The sequence below is a fragment of the Egretta garzetta genome, unplaced genomic scaffold (genome assembly GCF_000687185.1).
Source record: "Egretta garzetta isolate BGI_Z169 unplaced genomic scaffold, ASM68718v1 scaffold641, whole genome shotgun sequence".
Classification (NCBI taxonomy): domain Eukaryota; kingdom Metazoa; phylum Chordata; class Aves; order Pelecaniformes; family Ardeidae; genus Egretta; species Egretta garzetta.
The window spans coordinates 4,313-23,731 of NW_009258758.1; the positions used below are offsets into that span (position 1 = coordinate 4,313).

The following is a 19,419-nucleotide window of genomic DNA, read 5'->3' on the forward strand; positions in this document are numbered from 1 at the left end:
GGGGGGCCCGCTGGGGGGGGGTTAGCCTGGCCGTTCCTGCTACGAGCCTGCCTGGTTATAGAGCCGTCCTTTCGAAATGCTGCTCCGCACCCCTCCCCATTTCTTCAGCGCTTGGACATAAAACACTGGAACAGGTTGCCCAGAGAGGCAGTGGAGGCCCCATCCCTGGAAGCATTCAAGGCCAGGTTGGACGGGGCTCTGAGCAGCCTGACCTGGTTAGCGGTGTCCCTGCTCACTGCAGGGGGGTTGGACCAGATGACCTCTAGGGGTCCCTTCCAACCCAAAACATTCTATGATTCTATGATAAGCCCGAGGAGACAGCTTGGGGGGGGTACAGCCCCCTTGTGCAGAGAGGAGCAATGCGCGTTGAGGTGCCCTTCCCCGCTGCCCGGGAGCTCGGCCTCTGCCTGCTCAGCAACAGGAGGAAGGAGAAGCTGCAGAGCTATGGAGCAGCGCAGGCTCCCTGGGAACTGACCGAGTAGGGCTTCAGAGCACTCAGAAGTTTGGCAAAGGCTACCTAAAGCAAAAAAATTTGGGTTCAGTGAATTGGTGGGTTCCATTTCTTAAGGTTTCTTTGTGGATTTTCTAGTCAGCTCTAGTTGCAAAGTTAGTCACAAGGGCTGGGCCCGGCTTCTAAGCACATTTAATTGACCTTATCACTATGATGTTGGAGTTACAGCTTTACCGCTTAGAATGTATTTATGTGTATGTATTTATCCATCTTTGATAGGAGTTAAGAAGCTCCTACTTGCTGTCATGCAACAGATACAGAAGTTCAGAGCAATTAATGTCTAAATCTATAAAATGACCTAAGGCCGGCCACCCACTGAGAACCACAGCTTTGAATTTTGCGTATGCGCTCCCTATGCACTGCACGGTGTTGTTTAGAAGCCTAAAAATAATATCCACAGGAACCAAGACGATGAACGGCAAGGTGCCTAAACCAGCAAATGAGGAATGCTGCTGGAGGCATAACTTTGAGTTTTTCCTTTTTTAGGAAGGTAAAGGTTTAATTCTGGGTTGCAGAATTGTAGCATGTTTATCACTAAATGGTGTTTACTACCTTGAGTCCTTGCCTGAAGTTAGAGGCTGCTTTCAGGTCTTTCTTAGGAAACACAGCTGGAAGAGCTTCCTTTTATCTAGACTGCTCAGCAGAACACACGGTCACTCAGATGTACAAGACAACGCTGCACAGTTCCATTTTGTCTGCAGGAACATGAATCCGGATCCCTTTACTGTCTAAGAAAATGCCCTGATTGCCACCAAGCAGTCATCCCAAAGACCAAGGTGCCAGCATGTCTATTGTTCTTCTTTCATGGAGAACCATCTCAGGCTTTGTTTAGTAGCAAAGGCTTAGGCAGATTCGTTGTCTATAACATACGGTCTTAACCTGCCCATGCCAACAAAGCGATAAAGTGCGCGTGACTGTGACAAGATACTCACAAAACGGTGTCATCATGGCTAATGAGATGCTCACCTGGCTTCTCACTGCCCCATTTATGCAGTGGCCAGAACAATTAGTGTATTACATTGCAGGTGGCCTGGATGTCCACATTCTACCCCTACTATAGAACTATTTAATTACTCCCCTCTTAATAAACATATGGCCATTATTCCCTTTTTCAGGATTATTCAGGATTGGTCTTTTTTTACTATCCACCTAATTTTATTATCCTCTTGCTGTGTAAATAGTTTATCCGCCACTCACACCTTCTATGCAATCTGGTTTGGTTCCTGCTTTAGCAAACCTTTCGTCTGAGTAAACGTGCTAATCAAGAACCCTTGCTCTGCCTGTCTTAGGTAGTTCTTCTAACCAAGGAAATTAGGTTTTACATTATCATTCTATTTTTATCCTATTTTTTCTCCCCTGCAAGAAAGGCTGTCATAACGGTCAACGCTGAGGCAGGGCTAGCGTACCATCAAAACGATACAACAGCCACAGGCACCTGCAAAACCAGTTGTCTACTGCGAGGCACTGCGACTAAAAGTGTATCCGCCAACATTACAGTAATTATCTGTGATAACTGGCACACAATTTATTTTGCTGATCTTTGCCTTATAAAAGCAAATTCTAGAATTTGGCCTCTACTATCAGCTAATAAACATTTTAAACATTTATTTGTTAGTAAACCTGTACTGCTGCTGCTGTTGTTATTATGAACAGTAGTCAATGCTATGAATTTTTGTGACATTTCATTTTAATCAGGACTGCAGAAAAATTCTGTGGTTTTAATTTGGCAGCTGACAATAATTACACTGAATATGTTAATTCTGGTGCCTAGGACACTTACCTTGAGTTACTGCAGGAAACTGAGACAACTGAGACACCTCCTCCTTTGCTTTATGAGCTGAGTGAGAACTGTTTTTCAGCCAAAATTGCTTTGTAAATTTAACTAAAATGAGCTAAGGTTTTCAATTGACCAGCACCACGATTTCAGGCATTTTAGCTGTATATCTTCTTTCTTCTTTAGTTCAAGTAACTATAGCCCCAATGATCTCATTCTGGTATTACTTCTTATCTATTGTTTATAAAGAATAGCCCAGACACATGGAAAGGGCAATTAAAAAATACTGTTACGGTCCTTTTAGTGCTTATTCTTCAAATCCCAGTCTTTGGAATGCTTACCATTCATATATAACTGTCACATAAAATATACCTTTATATGAGAATAAATATATATAGTAACATGCAGAAGAAGATTTACACACACGTAAGTTAAAAACATGCAGGCTGGGAAATGAAAACGTGCACGTTCATTATCTGTGCTTCGTCACTGACGGGGGAGGTTGGTTGTAGTCATGCAGGTATTACAATATGGACACGCAGCACTCAGAACTACGACATTATCTATAAAATAGACAGCAATGTCCATAGGCATAGAAGCAAAGATACTCATGACAGTGTTGTGAGATGGAGCCGTAAGTCTTACTAAACACAGACTTTGTCTTTTGAATCGTACGCTGCAAAAAACCCTGTAGAAGCTGCATGGAATAGTTATTTTGAAATTATCTGTTTAGTTGTTCCTGTTTGCTTTTGCTGTGCATTCATTTTAAAGCAAGTGTTTTAAATGACTCCTTACCTTCCAAGACAGAAACATGGCTTAGCACCAGCTCTCCCCTCTAAGGACCTCCACTTTAATACTTCTGCAGTGGTATTTCTGTTGTGGTTCCTCACATAAAATGTTAAGAGGACGGCAGCGGGTTACTTTGTTCCTGTTTTTTTAAAGAATGGGTTTGATAATTTACTCTAATTTTAGACTTTGACTATTTTTGGCGAGAGTCAGTTGAGCTAGATCAATTGAACCTTGTACCAGCAACTTCATTCAACAGTCCTCATGAGCACAAATTCTCTGCTGGACTTTCATTTTCTTCTAAAGAACCTCATGCATTTTAGTCAGTTGTAAATAAAGCTATGCACAGGAATTTGTAACATTTAAAGAGGCACCAAGCATTTGTTACTGTTAGATTGGAAAAAAAAAAACCCTTACAAATTTCTCTTCTTCCCATTCATCGTGCTCTTTAGTCTTTTCTTCTGCAGAAGTTCAATGATTCCATAAAATTTATTTGACAATGTGACAGAAAGTCATGCCAAAAGCAAGTATTTATTGTATCAAAAAAATTCCAAAAACATTGAATCTGCTTTAAAGTGAAACATGCTTTATCTCTTAGTGAAATGAATCTTTTTGAAGTACAGATTTCAGCAGACTCATCAGTTTAACTGCAGTTCCCCTCTAGAGCCTAAGGCCAAAGGTTGTGTTGCCAGAATGGCCGCGTGTGCCTCCCAGGTCACCAGATCGCAGCTACGTACTATTCACTACACCAACGCTAGGCCAGCCTCAGCGCGGCCCCTCAGCATGGGGGACCAGGGCATCCTCAGGGAACTCAACTTTGAGTCCGTGAAGTGTATGACGTGTGGCCGATACCAGCCTCAAAAAGCCACTAAATAACTTCATTCATTAAAATCACGTACAGGTTTCGATTTTTTGTCAGTTTATGCTCTGTCATAGCCCTGACAAGGCCAAGGTTTAACCCGGGAACTCATTGTCTTTCAGGGCGTGATCCACTTTTAACAAGAGAAATGAACGTACCACAGAGCACTGCCTGCAGGGAGCTCTCTGGGGCAGACGTGCCCTTCCCTTTCGCCTGTGTCTTCCAGCTGAGCTGTGCTCCAGACTGGTGAAATGCCATTCTTGCCAAGCCAACTCTTGCCTAAAATCTGATGCTTCCATGACCAGCCATCTAGCAGCAAGAGACAGCAGCCAGATCCTGAGGGGATTCTCTGCCCTGCACCAACTGCACCATATCCACAGTGATTCACAGGAAGGTCAAAACCACAATTGAAGTTCACAGATGCTGGTGATGCAGCCATCCACGAGGGAGTAGTGACGTCCTCCTGATCTCTGCAGGCAAGCAGCTGAAGCTAGGCTTGATGGTACCCACAGTGTCTTACGCACTGCTATCTTTAGAGCTTATTTTGTAGCTTTACATCCAGGTAGTTCAGATAACTTTGTTTTCTTTATTGCTTGCTATCCCCTTTATGAGCTTTTAAATAAATTTTATGGACAAAGATTGTGTCATCCCTTGATTGTGGTGGTTCCATAGTGTAGTGGTTATCACGTCTGCTTTACACGCAGAAGGTCCTGGGTTCGAGCCCCAGTGGAACCAGTGCCCACCACATTCTTTAGAGGGACCTGGACAGGCTGGATCAATGGGCCAAGGCCAACTGTGTTAGGTTCAACAAGGCCAAGCGCTGGGTCCTGCACAACCCCATGCAATGCTACAGGCTTGGGGAAGAGTGGTTGGAAAGCTGCCTGGCAGAAAAGGACCTGGGGGTGTTGGTCGACAGTTGGCAGTGTGCCCAGGTGGCCAGGAAGGCCAATGGCAGTGTGACCAGGTGGCCAGGAAGGCCAATGGCATCCTGGCTTGTATCAGGAATAGTGTGGCCAGCAGGAGCGTGGAAGTGATCATGCCCCTGTCCTGGGCACTGTTGAGGCCACACCTTGAATACTGTGTTCAAGGACATGGAAGTGTTGGAGCGGGTCCAGAAGAGGGCTACTAAAATGATCCGAGGGCTGGAGCACCTCTCCTATGAGGACAGGCTGAGAGAGTTGGGCTTGTTCAGTCTAGAGAAAAGAAGGCTGCGGGGAGACCTGATTGCGGCCTTTCAGTACCTAAAGGGGGCCTATAGGAAAGAGGGGGAAAACCTTTTTAGTAGGGCCAGCTGCGTTAGGACAAGGGGTAATGGTTTTAAACTAAATCGGGGTAGGTTTAGGCTAGATATAAGGAAAAAATTCTTTACAATGAGGGTGGTAAACCACTGGAACAGGTTGCCCAGAGAGGTAGTGGAGGCCCCATCCCTGGAAACATTCAAGGCCAGGTTGGATGGGGCTCTGAGCAACCTGATCTAGTTGGCGGTGTCCCTGCTGACTGCAGGGGGGTTGGACTCGATGACCTCTAGTGGTCCCTTCCAACCCCACTGTTGAGGCCACACCATGATTCTATGATTCACTTTTGGGCCCCTCACAAGTTGATGCTGGAACCTGTCCAGACGAGAGCCACAAAGCTGGTGAGGGTTCTGATGAGGAGCGGCTGAGGGAACTGGGGTTGTTTAGTCTGGAGAAGAGGAGGCTGACAGGAGACCTTATCGCCATCTACAACTGCCTGACAGGAGGGTGTAGTGAGGTGGGGGTCGGTCTCTTCTCCCCAGTAACAAGCGATAGGACAAGAGGAGATGGCCTCAAATTGCGCCAGGTTTAGGTTAGACATTAGGAAAAATTTTTTCACCGAAAGGGTTGTCAAGCATTGGAATGGGCTGCGCAGGGAAGTGGTTGAGTCCCCACCCTGGCTAATTCACGTCCTATAATATTAAATGTAAAATATTTTTTTGGCATATTTACTCAGAGCATTTGAAATTATGTAGAAGAATACAAAAAATAATGTTTCAAAACCTAGCATGCCTCATTTTCACAGTTGGGTAGATAATGGTTTATTTTCAGTACAATGGGAGATCACATTTTCTTGGCAGAACTCTAAATTCATAACAGCTATACTTACAGTAATTTTTAAAAGGCCTTACTTCAGTTGCAATTATCAAAACCGGATTTCTGACTTATTCTATGCTCGAAAGTCTCTTCAGTAGAGCAAGGAACGGTAATATATTTCTCCTAAACAGTGTTCTAGCTTGTCCAGCTTAACTGGAATCCTGATGGTAAAGTCACATATTCAGCATGAAATTTTATATAGACTTGATGAGATGCAGCAGTAAATGGAGAGATGTTTGTATCCTAAAAGTAAAGACAAGAAAAATGAAAAGCTATATAGAACACCAAGGTCCTTTGGAAAAAACAGTCAGAGAGTTAAAACTGAGGCACAAATCAGATCGGATGGTAGTTTGGAAGGGACCTCAGCTCTGTGCTAGGTACTGCTTTTGCATTTCTCCCTCAGGATATTACAAATATTTAAACAAATGCAACTAAATACAGAGCAAAATAGCTCGGTGATGCCTCCACTAGATGTCACTGTAAGGTCTGCATTGGAACGCTTCTAAGGTGCCAGACACGCCTCAGGCCTTCACTTCCACTCATCTGTATGGAATTAATGCCAGAATTGGGGAAACACTCCTAAATATGAATCTGTAAAGATACATTTTAACCACCTACAGGGTGACAGACAGTAGGGAATACATACCATCCCACAGTACGGCCCGGCTGGGGGATAGCTGGCATTGGGCCCGTTGTAAAGGACCAGATAGTTGCTAGTGCAGTCCCCTGGGTCATCAATGCTGACGAAATCAAAGTTCACTGTGACAATCCGTCCCTTGGGCACAGTAAGGGCCCACTCGCAGTCAGTGTTGTTGCGGTAAGTTGCAGGGTAGCTGGGACTAGCAAATGAGCCAGTGCTGCCATATAAAGGTCCTCCGCATCCTGGAAACAGAGACTGCTAATTAGCTTAGAAGGCTTAGTTTCACAAGATACCACACGTTGTAGTACACTAGTACAGTATTAGTAGGAGGACTGAAAAACAGAGAGATGCTGGGAGCTGGAACAATGAATGTGGATAAGAGCATTATTCCAATAAGAGACAAAACTGAGCAGCCTAAGAAGAATATGCAACGGGCATTAGACCATCACTGGACATTAAAAATCAAAATCCTCCAAGCTCTTTGAAACAGGAACCAAAATCTTAACTAAATCTGTCAGTTCAGTTCCCAAGTACTCAACTAGAGAGAAATTATCTTTGGCTGTTCTTTGGAATGAAAAGTAGTGAATCCTCATCTGACAGAAAAATACAGAGAACGACTCAGAGGAAGTAGTCATATTAAGTAAACTAAAGGCCATTCTGCCCAACAGTGGGCAGAAGCAGATACCCTGGGAGAAATGCAAGTTTATAGAGTAAGAGTAAGCATGTGCAGATCATGCCCCTGATTATTCCCACAGTCTCCAAAAATGTTCAGCTCACAGCTCCCAGAGGTGGCATCTTTGTATTTAATAGTCTTTATCAGATGTCTTCCATGAACTTGTTCAGGTAGTCCTCGAATCCATGTACATTTGTAGCATCCTATGGGAAGGAGCCGCACCGCTTAACTGCATGCTGTGTGAACTGTTTTGTTTGGTTTGTTTTGAACCTACCACCTCCTGGCTTTATCTGATGGCCTCCAATTCTTCTATGGGAAAAGTCAATGAACAGTTGATCACTATTTATAATCCAGTATCACTGAATTTTATAGACCTCCGTAGTTTCTTAACCAGATTAAAAAGTCTCAGCATACCTCATACAGAAGCCATTTTTTTATGTCGAGCCCCTGGTTATACTGGATTCTTTGTAAGAGGAGGAGACCAGAACTGTGTACATCATTCAATTTATGTGTCAACTATGGATTTATGCAGTGGCTGGCTGGCTGTTCTCTCTTCCTTTCCCAACAATTCCTAGCATTGTGCTAGCCTACTTGACTACTAGTGAGCAGTGAGCTCTTGTTTTCGTGGAACTATTTTACCCACAAGGTCTTGTTGTTGAGTACTAAAAGTCAACTCAGAGCCTGTATTTTTGTAACTGAAGTTGGGATTGTCTTTTTTTTGCCCACATTCTTCATTAACACTTTCCTACCATGACCTTTATCTGCCTTTTCATCATCAAACCACTCAATACTGTCAGGTTATTCTGCAGTGCTTTTCAGCTGGCCATGAGCTTTCCTACCTCCAGGAACTTAATGTCATGAACAAACTGTGACCCAGCTATTCACTGCCGTTTCATAAGCCATTTATGAATGTGTCTGTGATATAGTTACTACACAGCATTATAGTTAGGTTATTTTCTTGGGACAAATTTCAGCTGTCTTCAAGCTTAGCTGTGTCTAGATCCTAGGGCATATCACACCTGGACTATTAATGGAGTAGGCTGAGTCACCACCACCACCACCACTCTGTGGATCCTAAGACCTCTCAGTGAAAGAGGTAGATCTTCATCTTAAGTGGACTACATCCTCTGAGGTTGCTAAAGGCAACATTAGTGAGAGGGAATTGCTTCTGTCACATAAAATTGATCTCACCCCACTGGTCTTCAGGAACAACTGCCTCTCTCCAGTGACTGAATAGGGTGGACCATGGGTGCTTGGGAAGGTTGTAAGTGTTGAGTCACGGCCCAAACTGAGCAGGCTGAATTCCACATTTCTGTATATTTCCTCTATGTACAATTGCTAAGTGGAATTATTTTGTAATTACAGCCTTACCACTTGGTGATGAAGTCCAAGTAATTTCATATCCATCATGAGTCCATGAAAAATCACTCTTGAAACGAAGGTAGACAACATGATTTTGGGGGAAGATGGGACTGGGCACAGTGTTTCCACAGAACCTGCCAAGTAGTGGTGATTGCGCATCACTCCCATTTCTGACCTTCAAGGGACACAAAAAAACATTGTCAACATTAAAACCCTATGCCAGTTATACACCAGTACAATTATGCAGTGATACAAGCACAGCACAATGCAGTGACTTGCATGCATACCATAACTGTCATTTTAATACTGCTATTTTTCCTACTATAGAAGGAAAAAGAGAACATTAACCAGTCTGTCTGAGTTTTGTAAGTAATGGTGCAGAACTAGTATCATCAGAAACAGGTAGCTAAATTTTATGGTGTGGTACATCTCCTGACTGCAAAAATTACTTGACTAGTAGCTAAGATGTGCTTTTGCAGTTCAAGCCCATGTTTTACTTTTCATAAGAAATGTTAATATTCCAGGCAAAACGATTAATTCTTTACCCTGCAGACCACTCTTTTCCCTGGTCACATTAAGGCACAGATCATATTGCATAGCTCAGTTTTAATCTGATTTTTTTTCTGAGCTCCAATAATGCTGGTGCTCCGATGCCTTTCTTGAGACAGTGAAGAGGATATGAAAGGAGAACTAAATAATGATTCTGCCACAGACATCTGATTTTTGCCATCTGAACAGTGAATAGGGAAACCTTCAACAAGTGTGAAAGGACAGAGTGAGGATTGTGTAGGAGGATTTTTTATTGACACAAAATACCTTTGCAAGTATCCTACACATGCTTTTTTAGGAAAAAACCATTCTTTTTAAGAAAAATATAAAGCAGATGGAATCTGCTGCTGGAATGAAAGCACTCAGATTTATGGTTTTCTGTTCATGCACAGATGTTAGTATTAGATGAAAACTATCCCAGCTTATTCTGTTAACTGTGTAACATCAACAAGAGCTGTGTAAAGATGAGTTAGCTGATAATGAAACTATTTATTAATTGGTTTTGGACTTATTATAGTGTGTATTGTTTAACCTCTTACTATATTACTATAACATCCTAGTACCTTTCACCATAAAACTGTAGCAATACGTTAGTGCTTAATGTCAGTCTAGCTCAGACTTGACCCAGGCTTATTAATACCCTTTGAATTCAGAAGATTTTGACACAGGCCCGCAAAATATGTATACTTGCTTGATACCTCTAGGAAATCATGTGAACACTGGATGCTGTCTTCCAAATTGAAAGCATGGAAAAAGAGAGAAATTGTGTGATTCAGGGGAGCTCGTAGAATGATAGAACAGTCCATATTATTGGGGTGACGATCAGGCCAGCCAGGGCTCTTCAGGTAGCCAAATGGCTGGTTATACTCTCTGCTGCAACCTTGAGACAGAAAACCAGAAACATGTGAGCATTTCAGATCTCTGTATTGCTTTCACTGCATAGAATAAACAAAGAGAATGGTAAGTAGATTTTTTAGACATTTCTTCAAGCTTACCTGTAGCTTGATAGGTAAATCTGACTCCATTATTAGTCATATATTCATCTGATTTGAAAGTCACGATGGCAGTACGATCGTAAGAATAAAATTCAGGGACTGGAAAAGTTTCAGTGCCACAGAACCTATGGACTGATCCTTGGCTGTGCTGGAATTCAATACATGTCATGAGTTACTTAGTGATATAATTTGGTTTTCTACTTACTGAACTTGAGGTGAATAAATCTCTCAACACTTTCTATACCAGTTATGCAATCGCATTTTAAAGTTCTCATGAAAATCACTTAATAATGTCTCAACATTTTGTGTTCAATTATTGTGAGAAACAAATAAAATGTAACAGGTATTTTCATGCTGAAATAAGAAACAATGAAAGAAGGTTTAGAAGAATATAACACAAGGGACAGAAACAGGTTTTTTTTTTTCTGGTCCTTTTACAAACACTCTTCTTGGCAGGAATGTTCATTTTTGTTATACTTCTTAGAAGGGAAGAAGTAAAAGTAGTTTATGAAAACTTGCTGTTGGGTAGTATTTTCTGGGTGTTAAGTTTGGCAGCTCTGTTACTTGGTGCAACTGTGAAAAATGGTGTAACACTTACCAGGTCTAATTCAATGTGTGTATAGTGTGCTTCCATGAAGTCTGTGTACCAGTTAACACACCTTAGAAGCAGGGCACAGTGTGTAATGCTCTGGATGTGCCCTTCCCACAGAATCATCAATTAATCTGTTACCAAATGGTGGGTTTCTCCTCTCTTTGCAAAGAGAGAAGGGAACTGAATGTGAATGGGGAATGGTATCAACGATAAATTCCTTACTGTTGGTGAGTCTTGGAGCTGTAGGTAGTTCTGAGAGCAGTCCTGGCTGGCATGGAGGTGGAAGGCCTCTACCACCACCCTGACTTGCTGCTGCGGAGGAGCATCGATCACCCAAGTACAGAGAGTAAATGGTGCATATTCATTTGGGAAGTTAGGAGACGTTGCAGTCAGGGATGTAGAAGTTGCATTATATATTCCTCCACACAGTTCTGTGTAAAACAGTAATAAATGCATCGTAGAGTAAAACATTTCCAACTGGGGACAAATACTTAGTGAATAAAACTACACTGGACAATATACTTTTGTATTTACCTGTGATTCTCTAGAAGAAAAAAATTAAGTAAGACACATGTTTATGCTGTGTCAATGTATGCCATAAGACTCAAATAAATGTTTGTTCCCTATAATATCAGTGTATCTGTTAACAGTCTGTGAGTGTTCCTGTTTTGCACTCCAGCCTGACAGCCACCCTGCAACCGGTCGAGACCAAAGAGAATTGCACTGGGGTCTAGCAGCGCTGCTTTTAGCTTGCCTCATGCTGTGCTAAGGACTGTCTTTGTCCCTTCCTGAGCCCTATATCTACTACAAATCTTGAGGATTTATTAAAGATGTATTTCCACAAAAGAGTCACAACAGTAGATATGCATACATATATATTTATACTTACGATCCACTGTGGTGTAGGTAGCATTGAAACCCTCTCTTTCCACAGAACTGTCTGTGATAAATTTCACAGTCAAGGAATTATGTGTAGAAAGGAAAGGAGCTGGCACTGTAGATCCACAGAATGTGCCAACTAAATTGGCATTTTCATTATCTCCGTCATAAAGCTGAAAGAAGAAAAGTATATAAGCTAGTAATAGTTTAGGCACAACGAGCAAACAAATAGAAATAAAATTCTCTGACCCCTCCTGACATGACAATTTCTTTTACTTGAAAGCACAGTAAGTGCTCTTGTGCTTTAACAGGATGCTCTTGATGACTGTAATTATTCACTGCCATATTAACTAATTCTGTTGTACACTGTAAATCTCATTATGGAACATTCTGGTCCCATCTCAGAAAATCTATCAAAAATTGATTCTGTTTTAATCTGGCATTCTGGTTTCTTTTTTATATGTAATCTTCAAGTGCTTTTCAATGAGAAAGGTTGATTTTATTCACCAAAATGTAGAATTCACTCCTAGTTTCACTGAGCATCTCTAGCGCTCAATAGGCTCTATAACACACCTTGGTGGATCTTGTTTAGCAGCATTCTGCTGTCATGTGTTTTATATGCTCATCTCCAAGAAAAAAGGTTCCACAGGTGAGCACTGAGGCTTGCTTATTCAAAATTTTATAAATTAACGTCCTTTCAAGCAATTGTGTATGATAATGAATCTGCAAGTTTACTTTCAAAGCACTTGAGTTTTGTTTTGTTTCTATTCTGTGAAATAAATACACATTTATATAGGCAGTCTAAGACCAGAATTGTGTCCCCATAACAATGTTAGAACTCTTACTGGTTTCCAAAAAGGCAGGATGTCATCTGGAGTAGTAATCTAACCCAATGAAAAAAATGTAATTATATTAAGCAATTTAATTTCTTCCTAAGATCATTTTCTATTAATTAAGTTTCAGCCTCATGGAGAGGATAATGGATTGTATCTCACTGATATTTTCTTGTTAAAATGCGCAGCTATCTTACTTTGACATAATCGTATCGGCAAGCCTGAGCAGACTGTGCTTCAAGCATGAATGAAGTGAAGGTGAGGTTGATCAGTTTGTTCGCAGGTGCAGTTATGATCCATACACAGTCCAGATTTTTTTCGTATCTTCTGGTCACATTGGAGACTGGAGAGCCAAAGCTATAAGCTGAATTTGTCAAGTAACCACCGCAGCCATTCTGAGGTCCTGTTGAAGAAAAAAATTTAAATCTCCCGATCTTAAATGTCAAGCCAGCAGCTTTTTCTGTGCTACAGAATTTTACTATTCTGTCTCACAAGGAATATCTGAATGATTAAAAGGCTTTCAACACAAACAGCATTAGACAGATAGAAATCACAATTAGATTTGGTAGAGTGAATTAAGAAAGGCTCATGACTTCTGTTGAATATAAAATCAGTATCCACTTTGAAAATATAGCAACAGATTTTTTAAAAGGGACTGTAAGAAGACAGAGGACAGAAATTAAATAGCAGAATAGGGGTTAGAAGGCCTTTCAATGCAATTCTTACCTGCTAGTAAGAGTACTTGGGCAGTAGGGGGCACTGGGTTATTGACTTTGAAAATCTAGTTAAAAATTAAGCTGCTTATTTTGGCAATACGACCTCTTTCTGGGGGGATTGACTTTGGCAGCCTGACACTGGGACCCAGACTCATATTCAGGAATCTAGCTAAAAGGGACTTACTTCAGGAAGTGCTTTGCGTGGTGGGAACTTAGAATCCCTCTGAAAAGCAGGCTGCTTTTCACTGGGATCCCACAAACAGAGCTAAGACCCTTACTGCAGTTACTGCTGTGAAAATTTGAACCCTATAATGCTTTCAGGGTTGAAAGAATTGAAAGAAATTACTTTGGGAGAAAAGCAGTTATTAGAAGATCAGAACCCTTTAAATGTGTCTAATTACAAACAAGCACAAAATACAGACTATCTGAAAGGACTTTTTTTTTTTTTTTCTTTTTTTTTTTTTTTTTTTATAGTTTGATTTCCAGAGGTTGGATTGGGCTAGTAAATCTGACCAGCTTGTTTACTTAATGCTTCCTTAACCAGTCTCTACAGGGTTTCCTGGCCACTTATTTAATTCAGGTATTCAAATAAAGTATGGTCTGTACTCTTGCTTTCGAGGCTGAGGGTTTTTTTAAACTGCACAAAGCAAAACGGTAACTGCAGGCTGTGTCCCACAGCGAATCCTTTTTTGAGCATTCGATAATAAAAGAAGCTACAGCTATGGGTAAGCAACAAGAGCAGGGTTTCAGACTTTCTTCTGCCTGTATAAAATATGCCTGGCTGGCTGGCATTGCAGTGACTTAACCCTGACACACTGATATATTTCCAGTCGTGTAAAACTGCGCCCTACTTGAGCTAGAGTATTACAAAAGATCACTCTGGTGAAAAATCAGCATCCAAGTATCAGGATTGCATCAGTAACCTGGGGCTGGAGACAGCCCCGTCTTGCAAGACTGTTATGGTTAAACCAGAGTGACTAAGGCTAAATGTCATCCTGCTCTACTCACCAAAGCCGGAAAAACCCCACCCTAAAAGGAAATGTGCTTAAAACCAAAATCTTAATAACACAAGATTTAAGCTTTTGCTGTAGTTAAAAATGAACAGAAGAAACTTATTACAAAGTGAAGAAGTCAGGAATTAAGAGACTCTTGTCCAGTTTTGTGGGCTGTTAATGAAGTCAGAAACTTGGAAAAGTGTTAGCGTTCATTCCAATGCCACTGCAGAAGCTGAGAACAACAGTGGGGAAAATGCAAGCAATAAATCACATTCTTACAAATAGTCTAGGAAGGAGGAAAATGTCAGCCAGGAGAGTGCCTTCCCTAAGAAGGCAGTTTCACTGTATTTTTCTCTGGGTTCACCCTTCTGCATGATTTATTCAGTCCCCCTGAAACAACTCCTTGGAGCCACTTCCTGCTCAGCATTTTGGACACCGTCTACTAAACATAACATTAAGCATATAATCATTAGGCATAGGTCATAGTCCGCCCATCCAGCCCCACAATATTGAGTCTGTACTGATACATGGGTCAGACACCTTACAAAGCTCCCCTTCACCCTTTCCAGGGTTAGAGTTGCAGAGATACCAGTCAGAGCATTGCAACAGGAACCAGGGAATTGCCACAGAGCCACGCAACAGGAAAGCCCTCGGTGCTGTTGGATTGTCCTTTTTTTGGATATCAGATGTCTGGACCTTTGGAATGGTGCGCTTCACTGCTGGCTGTGCAGCTATAAAGACAGCTCAGATGACAAAAAATACAGATGTGGGTAACCTGTGTGTGTACACCACATAAAATGGACCCGACGGAGAGAGAAACAGGCCAAATCTCTGTTATCGGAAAATTAATTCTTGCTAGTATAGCCAGTAATAACATCTAAGGGAAGATAAATAACTATCAGTATGATTTACAGTTAATAAAGATGAGGTTTCATCATTAGCTTTCACAATGCTTAGCCTGCTCAGCTGGGGTTGAGTCAAGTGCTTACAGGACAGTACATTATAAATAACGGCCAGACTGGAAGCCAACCAGATATCGAGTAGCCCTGCATCAAGCCAAATAAAGAGCAGCCCTTGCTGAAAAAAATCTATCTATCTTGGTGGTTTTTTCAGTACTAATCAACATAACATCTGATTGTAGCCACTCAAGGTTACAGAACAGTGAAGCTGTATAGATCTAGGAAACACCCACGAGTGAAGGAAGCACCGACTGCTTAACAGGAGGGAACTCGCACTGAGAGAAATACTATTGCACTGCGGTTTAGCCAGGACGTAACTCATCATTTTAAAAACCAGCACTTCTGAAAGGAAGGCCAAATAGTAGCCATCCAGCCTGCTACTGATCATTGACGGAATGATATTTATCGTTGGCTAATGCAGCCAGAAAGAAGTGTAACTAAAATTTAGGCAAAATGTGGGACTAAGAAGTCTGTTGATTTGTAGAATAGCCTCCTAGATATTAAAAACTAAGCGTGATAAAAATAGTGAGAAATGTACCTTACAGAACAATTTGTATGGGTGGGGGTAGATGGATTGACTGCATGGCTTACTGTGTTGTTTCAGTCTCTGGTTTCTTATTTAAAATCATAAGGTCATCATAAATCAGATCTCAATCTTGTCCTCCTCATAAACAGCTTGACAGAGAGCACAAATTATCAGAAGAACTAGGGCACACACTGTCATCACTAATTGCTTTTGGTGGGAAGCATTAATGAAACTAAAAGGCTGAAGGACCATTCAGGGAAGGAGGAATTGAAGGTTCCCTATGGCAAATGAAAATAATTACAGCAGAGAGCCAGCACATGTTTCTCTGTTAAGAGTTACATCCTCTAGATACGGAACAAAGACGAAGATAAATCTTCGAAGCTGCCTGCCTTTGAAGGACAGCCAGGGGTAAGGTTCATGGATGCTATGAAAGGAAGCCTAGTGAATAGTTTTAAATCTATCAGAAACAGCTAAACCAATGACATTTCAAAACACAAAAAACTTATTTTGCTGCCCTTCCCATCTCACTAAATGAGCACCACAAAGGTCTACTAGAAGGTAGCAAAGTTCAAAGAACTGTTCTAGTTCTGCTTGAAGAGTAATGAAAATCCTCTCCCAGATTTCTGAATCACATTTGGTCTCACCTAGAAGCATCCCTGGGAACTCTAGGCTGCTCTCTGATCTCAATTAACATTCAGAATAAGCAAAGATTAACTCTGCCAAGACTAATGCTTCTTTCCTGGCAGGTCTTATTTCCAGTGCAGAGGAGTGGCTGGACTAATTGTGGCTGTAATGATTATCTCAGCTTGTTTGGATCGTGGCTTCAAACAGCTAAGGTTCAGAAGGACATAGGGCTGGAGGGAGGAATCGTACTGTCGTACTTTGCTCACAGCTGGTACTGAAGGTTGGCAAACCTTCACTTGCCGAGCTGCAGAGGTCAGTTCCCATGTCTGGCCGTCACTATACAGACATGGTGAGTTCGCATGGCAGCACAGGACCCTGGCTGCAGTGCACGACCCAACCACAGTGCCTGCAACGTTTCAGGAGGTGGCTTCTAAAAGCATGGGAACCTTTTTAGTCCTCAGCCTCGCCTTTAAACAGAAAGGGGTTTTGACTGGTTTGATGGCCTGGCAATGGTTCCAGCAGTGACATTTAGGACTGCAAAGCCCCACTCCCCTGCTTTACCAGGATTTCACAAACGTAGTCAGACAAAGCTCATATTCTTAAGTTTTTAGACTATTGCCTGATCGCAAATGTAACAGTCCAGACATGCTCTGTGCCAAGCCTGCCCTAGTTCTGCCAAACTGTAATGTATGTACCGTCCTATCCATCTCCTCGATGCTTGTCTGAGAGCCCAGAGGCAGACATGCAGTCTGGCCTCATTCTAATACTTTCTAATACTGCATTAGCGTACTTGTTCGCATCACAGCTGCCCAGGCCTTTGCAGATCTCTCTTGCAATGTGAATCAGAAGTGACTCCTCACCCTTTCTTTGTATGCACCAGAGCACAGGTTTTCAGCTGAAGCAGTCATTGGCAATGCATGCCAGCAGAGTTTGCCCACAGCTGTGTGAAGTGCCTTTAATCTGAATATCCCATTGGCTTTTAACTGTTTACTAAACCTACAAAGTTATATTTAATCACTGTTTCTGAAAATTATTTTTCACCTCATTTTTTCAGATCAGTCAGAAATTTCTTACTTAAAAGTCTACCTCTTTTCTTGTCCATCCAGTTTGAGTACGCCAACCATGTCTATTTATTTTGTTTCGGGCCAAGAAATGTCACTGACATTAAATAACTGGCATTTCTGAGAGGCATTTGTAGACTATTCCTTAGCTCAACAGTTGTATTCTTTTCAGAAATATTGAAGAGATGTATTTCAACACTGCAAGTGCTTTCTAAATTTAGTCAGATTTCAGGCTGATGCATATTTTTATATTTAAGCCCCAAAATACATTTAGAAACAGTCCAGGAATTGTGACTTATGAACATATATTCTGAGCTTATTATGGATGTTCTTATTTTCATAGGCTATAATAAGATCAAGAAAAAATATTATTATCCACGATTTATTAATTATTGTAATAGTCATTAATTCCTTTAATAAATTAAGCTAAGCATAGTTAAGCCATGACAATGTAATGAATCTGAAATGTGTAATATGAATGTGTTATATATTCAGTAAAAAATTGTGTGAACCAAAAGCCCAAAGACATTTTTGTGAGAAGACTTGTGTGTTTCAAGCAATTTGCTTCTCAGCTAGACCCTCTGCCGCACCAGGCTCTAAGCCCAGGTTGGGTATCTTGAGATACAGCCCTGGAAACCGGTCCTAATGGGCTGTGAAATCTCTGCCAGGCACTGCTGCTTTCCAAAGGCAGGAGAAAATGCAACAGCATTCACATGCCACTGTCAAGGACATGTTCTAAGATTTTTTTGTTGGAGGGAGAAAAATTTGCAGGAAACCTGAGATTCAGCTGTGCCGAGTCCTTTCCCACCTAACATGCCATACCTATGTCATTGGTGCAGGTGCCTGGTGCCACCTACAGCAGGTGCTGACATTATTTACATAAAGCAGTGCAATGAGTTACTGCTGGTGGTGTAAGAATTCAGAAATGACTCATGAAGGAACACCTAACCTTGACCTATGCAACAGAATAACTGAACCAATATTTGATGCCTTATATTGCCTATTCAGAAATGGTTTTTTTCAGCAATTCTGAACAGTCCAAAAAAACTCTGCAGCAACTGTGCACACTGAGCACTGTGAAACTGCACCTAGAAACTGAATATAGAGTGAGTGAAGCTTTCAGTTTGCAGGGCAGAACTGGACTTAGAACTATATTAAGCAAATTATTTTTTGATAAAATAAAATAGCATAAAAATGCTGTGAAAGTTCTACTGGATCCATTTTTTTAAAGTACACTTTGATTTCATTAGGGGAGAGCATAACAGTAAACCCATTAGTGATAGACACTTAATGTATTGTATTCCAAACAGGAAACAAGTAATTCAATACACAGCTAATAGAATAAGGGAAGACAGATACCTCCGGGCGATTTATCAGATAAGTTACAGATCATTTTGTCAGGAAGAAAAGCACAGAGATTATCATCTGTTCCTGAGATATGCATACTAGATTATTTATGTAAATTACCTATTAATGCATTTTTCTGGTATATCAGAGAAGATTCCTTTTTCCAACTATTTTTCTTCCGAACTCTACTCATTTATGATTTTTCTTTTCCTTTGTAAAATGATGAATATTCATTCAATAGAAATGCTCATTTGAATGGAAGGACAGAGGGATCCTTGAGGGAAAAACTGGGCAAAGTGAGGACAATGCAGAGGACAGGGTGTTTAAGGACTTCACATTCCAACAGTCTAATGATTGCCAAAGGAGGCATTGGGAGGCATTTCTTCTGCCTTCGAGCCTACATCACTAATTTTCTCATTGTTGCCACCCTATTCTTCTTGCCTGTCTATATCCATCTGGTTTTCCTCGTCTTGTATTTAAATCATAACCTCTTTGTGACAGCAGATTGTTGCTATGTACTGCCTGTGCAGTGCCCAGTGCAGTGGAATTGTGGCCCATGAGCTCCTAAGCCCCAAGGTAATGCAAACAACGGATGACATTGGTATTAATACAGTACACCATGCTACT

At 41.4% G+C, this 19,419-nt stretch overlaps 1 protein-coding gene and 1 non-coding gene across 2 annotated transcripts in view; one reads left to right on the forward strand and one right to left on the reverse strand.

Annotated features, from left to right (window-relative positions):
* Positions 1-4,592: 4,592 nt before the first annotated feature.
* TRNAV-UAC lies at positions 4,593-4,665 on the forward strand. The gene has a single exon. It is a non-coding gene; the product is annotated as a tRNA-Val (tRNA).
* Positions 4,666-6,163: 1,498 nt separating this feature from the next.
* The window catches only part of CUBN (cubilin), a 152,983-nt gene continuing 139,727 nt past the window's right edge, over positions 6,164-19,419 (reverse strand). Inside the window, exons 61-68 of the mRNA XM_009649272.2 lie at positions 12,762-12,967; positions 11,742-11,904; positions 11,075-11,283; positions 10,261-10,408; positions 9,964-10,145; positions 8,726-8,891; positions 6,688-6,923; positions 6,164-6,284 (exon numbers count right to left, since the gene is read on the reverse strand). Of these exons, the coding sequence (XP_009647567.1) occupies positions 6,177-6,284; positions 6,688-6,923; positions 8,726-8,891; positions 9,964-10,145; positions 10,261-10,408; positions 11,075-11,283; positions 11,742-11,904; positions 12,762-12,967 (1,418 nt within the window). The 3' untranslated portion in view covers positions 6,164-6,176. The remainder of the gene's footprint in view (positions 6,285-6,687; positions 6,924-8,725; positions 8,892-9,963; positions 10,146-10,260; positions 10,409-11,074; positions 11,284-11,741; positions 11,905-12,761; positions 12,968-19,419) is intronic.